Source organism: Diospyros lotus, chromosome 6 (assembly GCF_014633365.1).
Source record: "Diospyros lotus cultivar Yz01 chromosome 6, ASM1463336v1, whole genome shotgun sequence".
NCBI lineage: Eukaryota > Viridiplantae > Streptophyta > Magnoliopsida > Ericales > Ebenaceae > Diospyros > Diospyros lotus.
Window position 1 is genome coordinate 32,567,112 of NC_068343.1, and position 15,022 is coordinate 32,582,133.

The 15,022-nt window shown below is 36.6% G+C and overlaps 1 protein-coding gene across 1 annotated transcript in view; it reads right to left on the bottom strand.

Annotated features, from left to right (window-relative positions):
- Positions 1–578: 578 nt before the first annotated feature.
- LOC127803803 (uncharacterized protein At1g10890-like) overlaps positions 579–15,022 on the bottom strand; it is a 39,552-nt gene continuing 25,108 nt past the window's right edge. Inside the window, exons 3-4 of the mRNA XM_052340325.1 lie at positions 7,376–7,595; positions 579–1,356 (exon numbers count right to left, since the gene is read on the bottom strand). Coding sequence (XP_052196285.1) covers positions 1,129–1,356; positions 7,376–7,595 — 448 coding nt within the window. The 3' untranslated portion in view covers positions 579–1,128. The remainder of the gene's footprint in view (positions 1,357–7,375; positions 7,596–15,022) is intronic.

Here is a 15,022-nt window from a genome sequence, read left to right on the forward strand (position 1 = left end):
AACCTCTAATCTATATAAAGTTAGGATGTTAATACTTCAAGCATTTTAAATCCTTCTACCATATGTGTGCATGTATTATATCTAACAATCTATCTATATAAATAAGTAAAAATAACATCCATTAATCGTGTCTCTTAATTTATGTGTGACTCAATCTCCATCATTAGAGCTTCACAATTTACCCCTAATTTCCAGGAGATGTGTAATGCCAATTGCCCGTCCTATTCTAGTATTATTTAAACTACAATAAACTCAATTATGCATTCCGCTTCCTTCCCCCCTCCCCCCCCCCCCCCCCCCCCCCCCTTCAATTTTGACCAATCACTGATTGGCCACTCAAGACAATTTTTGGTCAATATCCTAGTTTACTTTCCATAATATCAATAGCAACCTTTCAAGATGACACAAGTTTTGAGTTTGGTTTTGAGTTTGATTATATCTTTATGTGAGACTATATATCAACTATATCTATTTAAAAGGCCAAGTCCCGAACTTCGACTCGTGATTGACTTGTCCGTTCACCTAGATTGAAGAATAGGCAAACTATGGATTTATAGAGAAGGTGAGACGTTCCGACATGAAACAAAAATGCCAATAGCAATTGTATATGAATTTATCAACAATCATAATTGTATTATATCACACGTCTTCATCAATATACGTTGAGACCTGCATGCATGTATCTCTCCTACAGATAAGTAATGGAATTTGTTGTATGGCAACGTTAGCTTCTGAAGTTGCAGCAACATGCCCCTTGAATAACTGACTGATAAGCACAAGTCGTATTGCCATCTTGCAACTTAAGTGGACTGGAGAGCTGCTTATATAGGTCTGCTTGACCAATATAACATTACATTGCATCATCCTGTGTGCATACAGAACAGCATGTTTAATGAAATACTAAGCAGCAGCTCTAAGCAGTAAACTCAAAGCCCCAAATTTTTCACCTTAATGAAAAGAAAAGTTTCAAGTAATAGACCTCAAAAGCCTAATCAACCTGTTTGCCAATGCTGTCTTCAACTGCCTCTTCCGACACTCATAACTAATAACAATAATCAAGAGCCTTAATCTCTCCCCTAACGGGACATGACTAAACAGCTGTTCCAAGATTCCAGCTCTGGCCAAGATTTATCTCTTACCCAATAACTTAATTTGATTTGCACGTAGCTCCTCCTCCTCGAGCTTCTTTCTTCGAGCGGCCTCTTCTTTTTGCCTCTGAATCAACTCCAGTTCTCGGTACCGTTCCTCCTCTTTCCGCTGTAATTCCAGAGCTTCTCTCCTCTGAGACTCTTCTACCCTCCTCCTATTCTCTTCGAGCATTTTATCCAGTTCTTCTCTCTCCTTTCGTGCTTGCTCCTGTGGGATATGATTCTATCATTAGAAAAATGAATTTGGAATGGAAACCAACAATAACACAGAGAGGATTTTACAAAATGCCATGTTTCTTATTTATAAAAATAAAAAAAGATGAAGAAGAAGAAGAAAAGGATCGGCAAAAGAAATACACACGCGCACAAAAAGGGTAACCTAGAATATTTTCAATAATTTAACTTAATGAACATAGAGCTGGAGTAGCTTTTTCTATCAATCAGGCTGTAAAAAGATCAATATTTAGATAACAGGTCTTGATTCAATATAGCCACAGGATTCAGCACATATGCAAGCCCCAGATTTTTGGCTTATCAAGGTGGCCAGCTTATATTGCCTTATTTCCCAGCACATTCTTTACAAGGCTTGTTTTGCAGGGAGAGTTGGGTTTTGATATCCATCTATCAAACCCACATTCTTCAAGAGTATCTAGCGCTATTATCGAGAAAAAGTTGATAGCATAATGGTTATATACATGTTATTAGAACATACTAGTTGATTTAGTTCAGAAAAAGGAAAGAGTTAAATTGTAGTTGTGTAGTAACAGGTTTCATCACAATGAATATCATTATATATGACTAGATAGTTCAAATGCAGCTAGGACAAGGCCGTATGAGGCTAATGAACACATGGAAGAACTCCTCGTTCACCTAAGAGGCAGTATTGGCAATAGCACTGCTACTTTACTAATTCCCAAAATTGTTATTACCAAGGCTACTGGGTCATTATAATCATGGTTGTTAAACTCCCGATTTACAAGTACGATTTTACGATTTTTTGCACCGAAAACCCTTACGATTTTACGATTTTGAAGTTGAATCACACTCAATTTTACGATTTTACATGTTGAAGACCCTCTTACGATTTTACGATTTTAACAATCTTAATTATAATCATTATTTTATTTTCAGTTTCTTGAGATGGAGACCCTTTTTTCACAACTAGACCAATAGAAAGACTTCCAAAGGGAGTAACCCCTCAAAAGAGCCAAAAACCTAAGGTTGCGTTCTCTTTGCGTTTTTAATTTTCAATTTTGAGTTATAAATTCATTTTTAATTTTCTGTTTTGATAACTTGTTTTCAAAAAACTGAAAACGTATTTTTTTTTTTATCATTTTAAAAAACTATTTCTTAAAACAGAAAATTAAAAAATGCATTTACTTTAAAATTTTAAGAAAAAATATTTTATAATATTTTATTTAATGAATTTAATTATTAAATAATAAAATTAACTATTTTAATAAAATTTTACTATTAAAATAAATTAATAAATTGTTGAAGTTATCATTTATATTAAATATTATTATACATAATATGTGTAATATACTTAATAATATACTATATGTTATCCTATATTTTTAATTATAATATAGATATACTATATTTTTTAAATTTTAAATAAATATATAATTTTATTTTTAAAATTTAAGAATAAATTTTTTTTCTTCCTTCTTTTTTTTTTTTCCCCTTTTCTTTTTTAGAGCCAAAACATGGAAAATGGATTGTGTTTTCCATGTTTTGGATTTAGAGATTGTTTTAGTTGAAAACAACCAAAACAACATTGTTTTGGGTTTCCTTTACAATTTTTTTTTTTTTTCAAGAATGCATTTTTGAAAATGACAAAGTAAATGTATTTTCATTGTTTTAGAAAATTGAAAACTAAAAATATCCTAAAAACAACAAAGAGAACGCAATCTAAATATCTGCAAGCTAATTCACCAAATATGTAGTAGAAAAAGATTACACTCCCCAAATCACAAAAATAGGAAAACAATAATAGTTTTTTAAAAGAGAAGAAAATAACTCTTCTATTCATAATGTTCTTCAATTCCTTTCACTTGAAAATGCCCCAGAGAACACAATTCTAAGTGCCATATCAAATGTGCCCAAGTCTCATGTCCACCACAAACATTGGTATCACCAGTGAAAACACAAGTAGGAATAAAGTAGAGTGCATACACTGGTTTACCAGTATTCTTGCACATAAAACCTTGGTCACTCATAATCTGCTTGCTCCACATTACCCCAGCATAAAATAGTTCCAGAATAGCAGTGCACACATAAAAAGGTCATTTTGGGAGGAGTCCTCAAGCGAAGTCCACACTTACTAAAATAACCCAGAGAAAAAAAAAAAGAAAAAATCCTCCCCTAAATGGATGCCACATACAGGATGATCATGGACCACAAAAAGAAAATAAAAATAAGAATAAGAATAAATTTCCATTCCCTAAGGTTGCATCGGAAATGAGGGGACTACACTATGTCATCACAAGAATCTAGTGCTACACCCCTCCACCAAAATTATTACCATAGAAATTATCTAAATAAACTCACATCTTAACACCACTATTCAGAAGAGAATAGAATTGAAAATTTCTGCCCCAAAAATCTCTCCCCACAATCCAACATCAAAGAGAAACCTGGCATTACCACTTGATTGCCCTTCCCATGATCATAGTTATTACTATCCATCTCCAAAAGCTCACAAGCAAACCTCTACAATGAATTGCCCAAGAGCACCCTTCTAAGAGAGCCAAGCTTTCCAACCCCCCAAATGAAGGAGAACACACTCAGTCCAGCCCACTCAAAAACAACTAAATCTCCAAGCCTTATGGCCATGAAGGCAAATGACAAAATGAGTGTCTGCTGGAAGAGTCAAGAAGGTACTTTTAAGGAGGATGAGCCAAACATTTTTCAACAAATATTAACTCTTCCAAGAAGCTATAGTCCCTTTCCAAATCTTCCCATCACCTCATCCCATATTGACTAGCTCCACAAGGGAAATCTGACGTGTACCAAATAATATATAGATGGACAAACCTCTTAGGCTTCACATTGTTACTATTGCAGTGTAGCTAACACCAATCTTTTTGCTTGAGTACCTATGCAAACTTTTAAAAGGACCAGCACTGCAAGAGTGTAACATAGAGATGTTTCCTGGGGGAAACTGCTCTGGTTTGATCGTCACACGATCACCAATTTTGAATTCAACATGATGCTTATGAATGCCAGATCAAAGTTAGCATGAAGTATTACTTGCCTTGAGCTATTTACAGATCTGAACAAGTAAATCTTAAATGTGTTAAGCAAAAGACTCTTAACAGACTTAGATACTTGAGCAGGGGGCGACATAAGAATCAGATCTAAGGCCTTCTTAGGGCAGGGCAGGTAGCCATTAACTACTTCAAAACAGCTCACGCCCGTAGACTGATTGACAAAGATATTGTAAGCAAACTGTGCAGTAGGAAGAATTAAATCCATTCTTGGATTTTCTTTCACCAAGCATCTTAACAAATTTCCTAAGCTTCGGTTAACATTTGTCCATCCATCTGCAGGTGATAGGCAAAGGAAAATTTCAGCTTGGTGCCAACTAAATGCCACAGGGTTTCCAAAAGTAACTAGTAATTGAACATCTCGATAAGAAACAACAGTGTTCGGAAGGCCACATAGTTTGACAATTCACTAAAGTATATTGGGCAACCTTAAGAGGTACCAAAAGTCTTACTACATGGGATGTTTGAAAAACAATTACAGGAGAGACCTAGGACAAAGTCCATCCTGACCATCCTTCCACTGGAAACTAGGAATTGGGGTGAAAGTGCACAAGCTGGAGTTTTGCTTCCTATGTTTGGCTTAATTGACATGTGAAATACTGAGTGATTGTCTTAGCCAAATCTCTTTTTAAATTGGGCCGATAAAATCGGCATTCAACCTCCTCAATTGTTTTGTTATACCCAAAACATCCAGAAAGTCCTGCATGAGTTTTCTACACTGAGAAATCTCTCATTAGCTCCTCACCTTTTAAAGTGTCATGTTGGGTCTGTCTTCCTGTGTTTATTAATAAATTTATGAGGTGTCACAATCTCCACTTTTTACATCATGAAATTCATCTACAACCTTTCATCAGTTCCTGTAACATACAAATCCAATCCACCCATCCAGGCTGATGAAAAGGTCACCATACCTACATTATCATAATAGCCACCTCAACTTCACACTCATATATGTCATAGAACCTTTTGAGTTGAGATATTATATTACACAACATTATGGCATGCCATCTGATTAGGATCCTCAATAGACCCCATTCACAGAAGAGCCAAGGTTGAGTCTAGTCATGCCAGGCAGAAGAAGACACCACGTAATCAATTTTATAAACCAAATTTTGGAAGACATAGAGGGATTAAAGCTTTTGATATGTGTGTTTTTAATGTGCCCTAGGGAGGTTGAGATATATGTCATCGTTCTTAGTTTCATTGATATATCCACGTCTGTTCTTAATTTTATTTTTTCCCAAATCATAGGTGGAAGTGCTATAAATTTAAAATTGTTTTTAATTCACGTAAATGGGATGGACATAATGTTTTTACACATTTCACGAATTCTTAATTTTCAATCCTCTCTCATGTTAATTCAAAATTGCAAGCTGTTAAGACCCTAGGGTTTGAATAGGAATTTAGAAGAAGAAGAAGAACAGAATGGGGAGGGAAACAGAACCGAAAGAGGGAGAATGGGACAGAGAAAAGAATAGAGAGAGATGTATGGAGAATTGGAGAAAGATAGACTAGAGAGAGAGAATATGGAAAACATTTATGTATTATTCGATAATCCCTTCAGCTATTACACAAGCCTTCTTATAGGCTCTCTCCTAACTCCCTAACAATCATTCAGCTAACTCCTAACCCCCTAACAGCTTACAACACAACCCTTTGTTAGTTATAGCCCCATTTGTCCCTTATACCCCAAGGTTCCTAACACAAGCCAAATAAAAAGATCCAAAACACAAATATATATATATATATATAACCAGTGTGTCATCAGCAGGTCTTGGTGACCCACTGATTCATTCAAGGGTCTCAAGACCTTCTGCCACCTGAGCCTCCTTGCCCCCAGCCACTGACATGATGCCAAGAGGAGTAGTTCCCTAAATAGTTTGGGATCTACTTTACTCTTTTAAATGTTTTTGTGAATAAGACCTTTTATAAAAAAAACACATTTAAAGGGCACATTTATCATTTCAATCCTTTTGGGGGAACACTAACAGTATTCAAAATAACAACCAAGTGGTAGGACCAACAATGCTTTTGATTTAAGTAGAACAGAGAAAAGGAAAGAAAAAAAAAAAAAAAAAAACCACAAAGAAATCAACTCATTAAGTCACTATGATTGAAAGAATAAGTTGGTATTATCACTGTATAAACATATTTGTTCAGGAGGCTCACTAACCTTATTGTTACCAAAATTCCACTAACATCTAAATGAACTAGGAATACATTTTGGTTCCAAAAAAAAGTGATTAGCAATCCTGATGTTTTTCATATTAACCTCTTTAAATGTCTCTTGGGAGGAATAAAACATAAATTATAAACAAAAACTCTATGATTATCAATGTTTTGGCTGGAAAAGAAATGAAGTAAATGGCCATCATGTTTTGTAAAACAGGTTCCTGTATAATTGACTTGAAAATACAACAAATTAAGTTTTTTATTCACTGGTTATCTATTTGTGGAAACAACCTTTTTACAAAGCAAGTTAAGGCTTCATATAGAAATAACCCTCTCTCGACACTCATAAAGCAAGGAGCCTCGTGTATAGGGAACACTCTTTCTTTCACTGTCTATCTATTTATATAAAAGAAAATAGGTGAGAAAGTATCTTGGATTCTAACAATAGTATAACCCAATTGGACCACATTTTACAACATGGCCACACCACATTCCCATTCCCATTCCCATCCATGTACCAGATCAATCCAAGTTCCTGGGCCCATATGCCTCAACCACCAAAAAGACTAGCAGCAAAGCTTTGGAAGCTGATTCAAGATCATTCTACTTTTCACAGACAAAATCATGTGTAGGACCAGCAACCACTATCATTAGCGAGTACATTCATTTTGTGATACATAGCACGATTGCAAACTAGGGCAGCCATGAAAATACTATATATATATATATATATATCCATCCAAAGGAAGACAAAAAATTTGAAGCTGGTAGCAAGATACTTACCTCTTTCTTCCTTGCCTCAATAAGAGCAGCTTCTTTTTCATTTTCTAGTTGAGCTTCAACATCATCAAACAGTTTCTTCCGTCCATCTTCAATCCGCTTCTCTATTTCAAGCTTAATTTCCTCTGAATTCATTTTTTCCTCAACTCTTTTCCGAATTGCCTCTTCTAGTCTCCTTGCAGTCTCCTCTTCTAATAATTTCAGCTCTGCTTCATGTTGACGCCTATATCATGTAAACAGTTAAAATTACAGAAACAACCGTTGCAAGTTTGCAAAAGTACAGCAGCATTGAAAAGCAAAAGGTCCCCTTGGGGTGGCAGACAATAGCTGAGAATCATAGGGGGGAAAATAGTGAAGTAACACAGAAAGTTCATGATTCATTGCAATAAAAACTAAATGGTCAATTAACCATCCCATCCATCATCATTCTAAGGAAAAACTGATGCTTTTTATGGAATGATTGGTTGCTTTCCCCATACCTTCCTGCTTTATGAGCAATAACCATAATATTGGTGCTTCACATCATCCAATTTAAGTATTATTCTAGGGTTACTTCTGACTCATGTTTCATTTTGAACCTGAACAACAGGCCATTTAACGTTCTTCTCGACCTTTAATAAAGCATTGCTTTTTCTTGTTATATTTGATGATTAATTGGTGCTTCTTTTATCTTCTGTTTGCATTTTGAACTTCATATAGTATGAATCTACATTAGTTATAAAATGAAATGAAGTTAGAAAGGTATTCCTTAAAAGCATAACCATTCACTCAATTGTCAGCTCATTTCATAACTTACATTTTAGGCCAGAAATGAAACTGTAAGTGCAGACTTCTAGAACTATTCTTAGCATTCCCCCTCAAGCAGGCTCATACATATCATATGTGCCTAGCTTGATACATATATAGTCAAACCTCAGACCTAGAAGTGCCTTATTAGGCAAATCAGCTAGTTGATCATTAGAGCCAACAAAAGAAGTGCTAATCTCCTTATAAATCAGCTTCTCCCTCATAAAATGATAGTCTATCTCAATGTGTTTAGTTTGTTCATGAAAAACGGGATTGGATGCAATGTGAAGAGCTGCTTAATTATCACATATAAGCCGCATAAGTCCTAAATCTCCAGATCTCAACTCCTTAAGGAGTTGTTTAAGCCAAATCAGCTCACATGTAGCTAGGGCCACAGCTTGAAACTCTGCTTCTGCACTAGACCTTGCCCCAACATTCTTTTTCTTGCTTCTCCATAAAATCAAATTACCTCCAACCAAAATACAATAACCCGAAATAGATTGTCTATCTAAAGGACTACCTACCCTATCTACATCTATATAAAAGCAATGTAGTCAAGGGGCAACAAGTATCCTTAAGGCGCTATGAACCTTATATCACCTGAGGCAGTGCTCAAAAAGCACTCACCTGATCAAAGGAAGGAGATAAATTTAAAAAAATATATTTAAAGTGAAAATGATAATCAGAAAAAATATATATATAACATTAACACACAAAATGTAAGTTATATAACACAAGTTCAATATTTATAAACAAATAACAATGTTAAATACTTAGGAAAGCAGACAAACATACACAAAATATAAGTTATAATAATTTATATAATTTTATATAAAATATTAATATACAAACATATTATATATGAAGTAATAAGTTACATTGTTACGAGCTTATAATTGTAGCAAACATATATAACTCTTTTGTTGCAAATATTAACTTATTGACTAAAAGTCTAGAACAAAATATATATCATACAACAAAACAATAGCTGTTGAGAAACAATTAGCAGACTCTAAAAAGTTAAAACACTAACTGAAAAATAGTGCAACGATGACTAAAAAGCAACATCAACAACATACAAGATACAACACAAGGAGGAGCCAAGTGCATCTTCTTTTCTTCTTTATTTTTTTCATTTTCCTCTTCATTTTACTATTTCTATTACACCAAGACCTTTCACATTCCTTTTGAGACAACACCTCACTTTCCTTCAATTTTTCTTTTGATTTTGATCCATTACAGCCTAGGCAAGTGCTTGCAGCACTTGATGCCTCAACAGAGGCGCTCACCTAATGCTGTCTAAGTGAAGGAGCCTCACCTAGCAATAGGCAAGGCACTTCCCCAACACATTGCATCGCCCAAGTGCCATCCTTTAATGGCATGTAGTGAAATTGCTCCATTATCCTCTTCCCCCAAATCCTCTACTAATGCTAGGCTTTCCTCCTCTCCATCTTCTTCACCTTCTAACAACAACTGCTTCCTACACTGATGCCCTAGGGAGTATTTATCCCCACATTTGAAGCACAATCCTGCCTGCCTCCTCTGTTCGATAAGCTTGTCCCTAGTGCTATAGGGCTTGGTTTGATGTTGGGACAACTTGATATCTAACCCCTACTCTGGTCTTCAAGGATTCCCTCCCTGGTGACTTCCCACCATATTACACTACTCCTTGCGGTCCTCCCTTACTCTGCCCTCTTTGTTTCCTCATCAGTGCTTCAAATGTTAACTCCTACAAAAAGGCCCCATCTGCCGCCTCCTACACTATTTTTGGTTTTAACACCTTCACAGCTGATCTCATCTCATCACTCAATCCCCCCACGAAACTAGACACAAAATATTCCTCTGTCATGTAAGGGTTTCTACTCAGCATTAGAGACTTTAACTCTTCGAATTTCATCCAATACTCCATCACTATTCCCTCCTGTCTTAGGCGATTGAATTCCTCTACTTTATCCATCATGCCTCTTTCCCCAAACCTCTCATGCAGCCCTTTAGCAAATTCATCCCAATTACATGTTTCTCTAACTTTGGACCATCCCTGGAACCATACGTCCCCAACATCATTTAGGTAGGTCAATTCCAAGGCCACCCTCTTATTGTCTACCACTTGGTGGATTCCAAACAATTTTTCACAATGCCTAATCCACCATCAAGGCTTTGGCCCCTCAAACACAGGCAATTCCAATTTAGGCACCGGAAAAATGAAATGGTGTGGAAGAGTAGGAACCTCCTGCCTTTTTTCCAGCACATTCTCTCCCATCGTAGCCAGATCTACTTCGAACTTCGATGGTCTAGCATTCCGATTACTGGTTCCAATTCCCGGTAGAATTGGTTCCAGATGATCCTTAAGGGGAAAACAAGGTGAGATCCTTACCTAATGTTGACTAGAGAACATGAGCATGAATTGTTGCAGTTGAACGCGCAGCAAATTGCCCTGATCCCGCATCTCCTCCTTGACCTATTCGTGCATATATCCACGAAACTTCTCCGCAACCACCTCCAACTTTCGATCCATCATTGATCCAATATTCTCCTCCATCGTCTCCACACTGTTTTGAATTTCCACCATTGATGCGGTTACTTCTTGTAGTTGTGTCTCCATCTATCTCATTCTAGTACCATCAGCCATGGTTTGATCTCTTCAAGACACCGGCCAGAAACTTGCTTTGACACCATGTTGAGCTTTGCATTGAGTATAGAAGATCTAGAAGATATTAGTGAAGTTCTGGTTGGTCTCAAGCTGCAGTAGAGTGAGTTAGGTTTAATCTAACAGTATCTTGTAACCTAGGGGTATATTAGGTATTGTTATGTCTTTCATGTTCCTAGATGTTTTTGCCCCAAAAAAGTCTATAAATATAGGGTTGGGGTAGTCACTTGGGGGTATGATCATTCATTCTGTATACGAGTATAGTTCAAAAAAACTGAGAGGAAAGGCTAGATAGAGACAGTTCTTCGTAATCTCGTTTCAGCGGTGTACTCGTACTATAGAGAAGAGGGTTTTTTGTACTGAGTTTTTGGATTTCTAATGGATTGCTCTTGGATCGAAGAGACTAGAAGTAGAATTGCTTACAGAAAATCTGAACCAGGATAAAATCCTTGTCTTCTTGTGTGGTTTGGTTGTTTCTTTCCTATTTCATTACTGCTTTCAATTCTATTTTTTTATTTCTGTTGATTGTGATTGAATCGGGTGAGGGTGTGTTGTGTATTTGACTGTGATTAGAGTAGTCCTAGTGCTTCTAATTATAACATACCAAGATGTCAGCTCCTAGATCTGATGGGGAAATTCTCTCCTATTTGAGAGATAATTAGGCTGGAATTTGAGAGGGAAGGATGAAAATTAGAGAATTGAAGGGGAAAATCAAGGAGAGAATTGAGGAGGGAAAATGACTTATTCGATTGTCAATTCCATGAGTTTCAAATGGGTTGGGTCAGTTCTTTTACACTGCCTCAGTTTGGAGTTGGCACAAGAATGGTTGCCAACTCCTTCTAGAATCAGTACGACTTGCCTAACCACGTGCATAACAAATTGCATTGCTGGAACATTCCTTCAACAAGCTAATTCCCTCTAAAATAAAAGCATAGCTACAAAAAAAAGGCTCATCAGCCAAAGTGCATGACAGGACCATGTGATGCAGTCACCGATCAAGATCCGACACAAGGCCGACCCAACCCAAACCGGGTAGCCCAAACAGTAGCGTCAAAACAATAGCAAAACTTTATAAGTTTTATAATTCTACTTCATGTTTGATTAGGGTTTTATTTTTATTAGAATTTTATTTAGATTTTTATTTACAAGTATTAGATGAATTAACCGAACTCTATAAATATACCTAGAACCTAGGAGTTGTAATCAGTTTTTATTTAATAAATTCCAGCAAATCAGTTCGATTTTTTCCAGCAAGCAGCTTCGCTTCTTGCGCTTAGTCAAGAGTCCATCTTTGGTCGTTAAACTTTGTTCTCTCAAGGGTACTTGAAACTTATTGTTTCAAAGGTTTCTTTGTGTGTTTTCTTTACACACACGCTACACACTACGTCGGGTGATATTAAAACGGTTAATCAACCAATCAGATGGCCAATCTTGACAGTAACGGTAGCAACCAGTCTCATGACGGTAATCAGGGATTGTCTATGGTTTGGAAAGCAATCGACAAACAACGAGAAGTAACTCATACCATCCAGTAGCAATTAGAGCAAATCAGCAACCAGTTGGGCGCCTTACTACGAGTTAACGATGACAAGAACCTGAATAATTGAGTGAATCAAGTTAGAGTAGGAAGACCACCCATTAATCTTGTTCTTGTTAATCCTAGAAGACTAATGATTAAAGATAGCGATGAATAGGATGATCTTGGTCAAGCAATAGCTAACCCTGGTGATAGAGGGGTTAGGAGGAATGCGCATCAGCACAACCATTGAAGCAACGATGAGTATAAACTAAAGGTTGATATTCCTACCTTTAATGGAGATCTTGATATTAAGGGGTTCTTTGGATCACTGAGATTGACCGATTTTTCGAATACATAGAGATCTCAAATGAACGACAAGTCAAGGTAGTGGCTTATAGATTGAAGGATGGTATATCTATTTGGTGGGAACTGTTAAGAGGTAAATGTTTACCCCCTAATTATAAACAATACATGTTTGAAGTTTATCAAAGATGTGCATAGGAAATGAGGAGTGTGAATAAGTATACCTCTGAGTTTCTAAGATTGGCAGAGATAAACCAATTGTCAGAAAGTGGCACTGAGGAGTTCACTTACAACAACGTCGTGCATAGCTCAACAGGAAGATCACCATTTTCCATCGTATACATGAAAGATCCTAATCATGCATTGGATTTGGTAAAGTTGCCAAAGGTACTAGGTTTCAGTGTTGCAGCTAGTGACTTTGCCGAGCAAGTTCAAGCGGTTCAAGAGAATGTCAAGCAAAAGTTGCACAAGGCGAACGAGAAGTACAAGGCAGTAGCTAACAAGCATAAGAACCACAAGGTATTTGAGGTTGGAGATAAAGTCATGATATTCTTGAAGAAGAAACGAATTCCAGCAAGAAAGCAAAACAAGCTCAAGCCAAAGAAGTATGGTCCTTACAAGATTACAAAAACAAATCAATAACAATGCTTATGTTATGGATTTACCTAATCATAAGGGTATTTCCAAAACCTTTAATGTTACTGATCTTTTTTTGTATTTGTCGAATGTTGTGTTGTCACACCCAAATCATAATTCGATAACGAATTCTTCTCAAGTGGAGGTGAATGATGCAGTCACCGATCAAGACCCGGCCCAAGGCCAACCCAATCCAAACCGGGCAGCCCAGAACTGGCCCAAACAGTAGTGCCGGAACAATAGCGAAACTTCATAAATTTTAGGATTCTACTTCAAGTTTGATTAGAGTTTTATTTGTATTAGAATTCTACTTGGATTTTATTTACAAGTATTAGATGGATTAGCCAACTTCGCCTGAGGATGTTATCCACTGCCAGTCCCAAGCCCGGATAAAGGAGGATTGTGTTAGGTAGCTGACAACCAACGTAAAACCTAATCGGATCCAAAACATGAACTCAAGACAAACTATGAAAAATCATGTAACCCTTCATAGCGACACACTACACTGCCCACGTGTAGTGTCAAGTGAGCTAGGGCCACTACATCAGTGCCCAGATGTAGTGACAAATGAGCAAGGGTTCCCGCATTTGCTTGGACGGATGTGGGTAAAGAAGCTAGTCCAAAACCAAAATCAAATTCAAATTCAAAGTTGTTATGATTAGGAGCTCTTAGAAACAGATTCAAGACTCAGGTTTGCCAATCTCTCTTCACTCCTCACCCAAAAATCAAACCAACAGCAGAATATAGATAACATGAAATGAAAACAGCAAGGAAATGAAAGAAACAGAGTAATCAAACCAAACAAGAGGCGCAGAATTATCCTGGTTCGGACTGCAAATCGCAATCCTACATCCAGCCTTCCCTCAAGAGACAAATCCATTAGAAACCACTTGAAACAAGATACAAGAACCTTCTTTCTCTCCCTCACACAAGAGAATACAAGGACAAACTCTCTCTTTAAGCCTTTCTCTCTCGGCAATATCACTTGTATACAAAGAAAACACTAGAATGATTTGTTATGACCGACTGCAAGCCTCTTGCCTCCTATTTATAAACTATAGGAGCAGAAATTACAAGGCTAACCACTTAGCCTTTACAAAAGACTAATATATCCCTCATAATAGAATAACTAAGTTAACTAATCTAACTTAGAATAAAACAGTCGTAAAAAACATCTTCACTCTAACAAATTCTTTTCTTCAACTTCTAGAAATAATCCTCCATGCAAAAACCCAATAAATCTCCACCATTTTTGCATGATTATCTTCTAGAATCCGGCTCCATCAATTTGATCTCTTCTTGGACCTGCAAAACAACTAATCATTCACAAATAAAAATGTGTAAGAGTCTCAAACAATGATGTAATTTTGACATTGGAACTGCTTTAGTAAACATGTCTGCAGCATTATCTTCTCCTACTACCTGTACCAAATCTATTTCCTTCCTATCAAGGATTTCTCTGATAAAGTGATACCTAATATCAATATGTTTCGTTCTTTCATGATGTGCATGAATTTTAGCCAAATGAATAGCACTTTGTCTATCGCAATTTAAGATTGCCTGAACCTTTCTTTCTAGGAGTTCACTCACTAAACCTCTCAACCATAGGCTCTCCTTCATAACTTCTGTAACTGCTATGTACTCAACCTCTGTAGTTGAGAGAGCTACTACCGATTGCAAATTTGTTTTTCAGCTTATGGTAGCATTCCATAGCTTAAATACATAACCGGTAGATGACCTTACTTGCTCCTTCTTACCC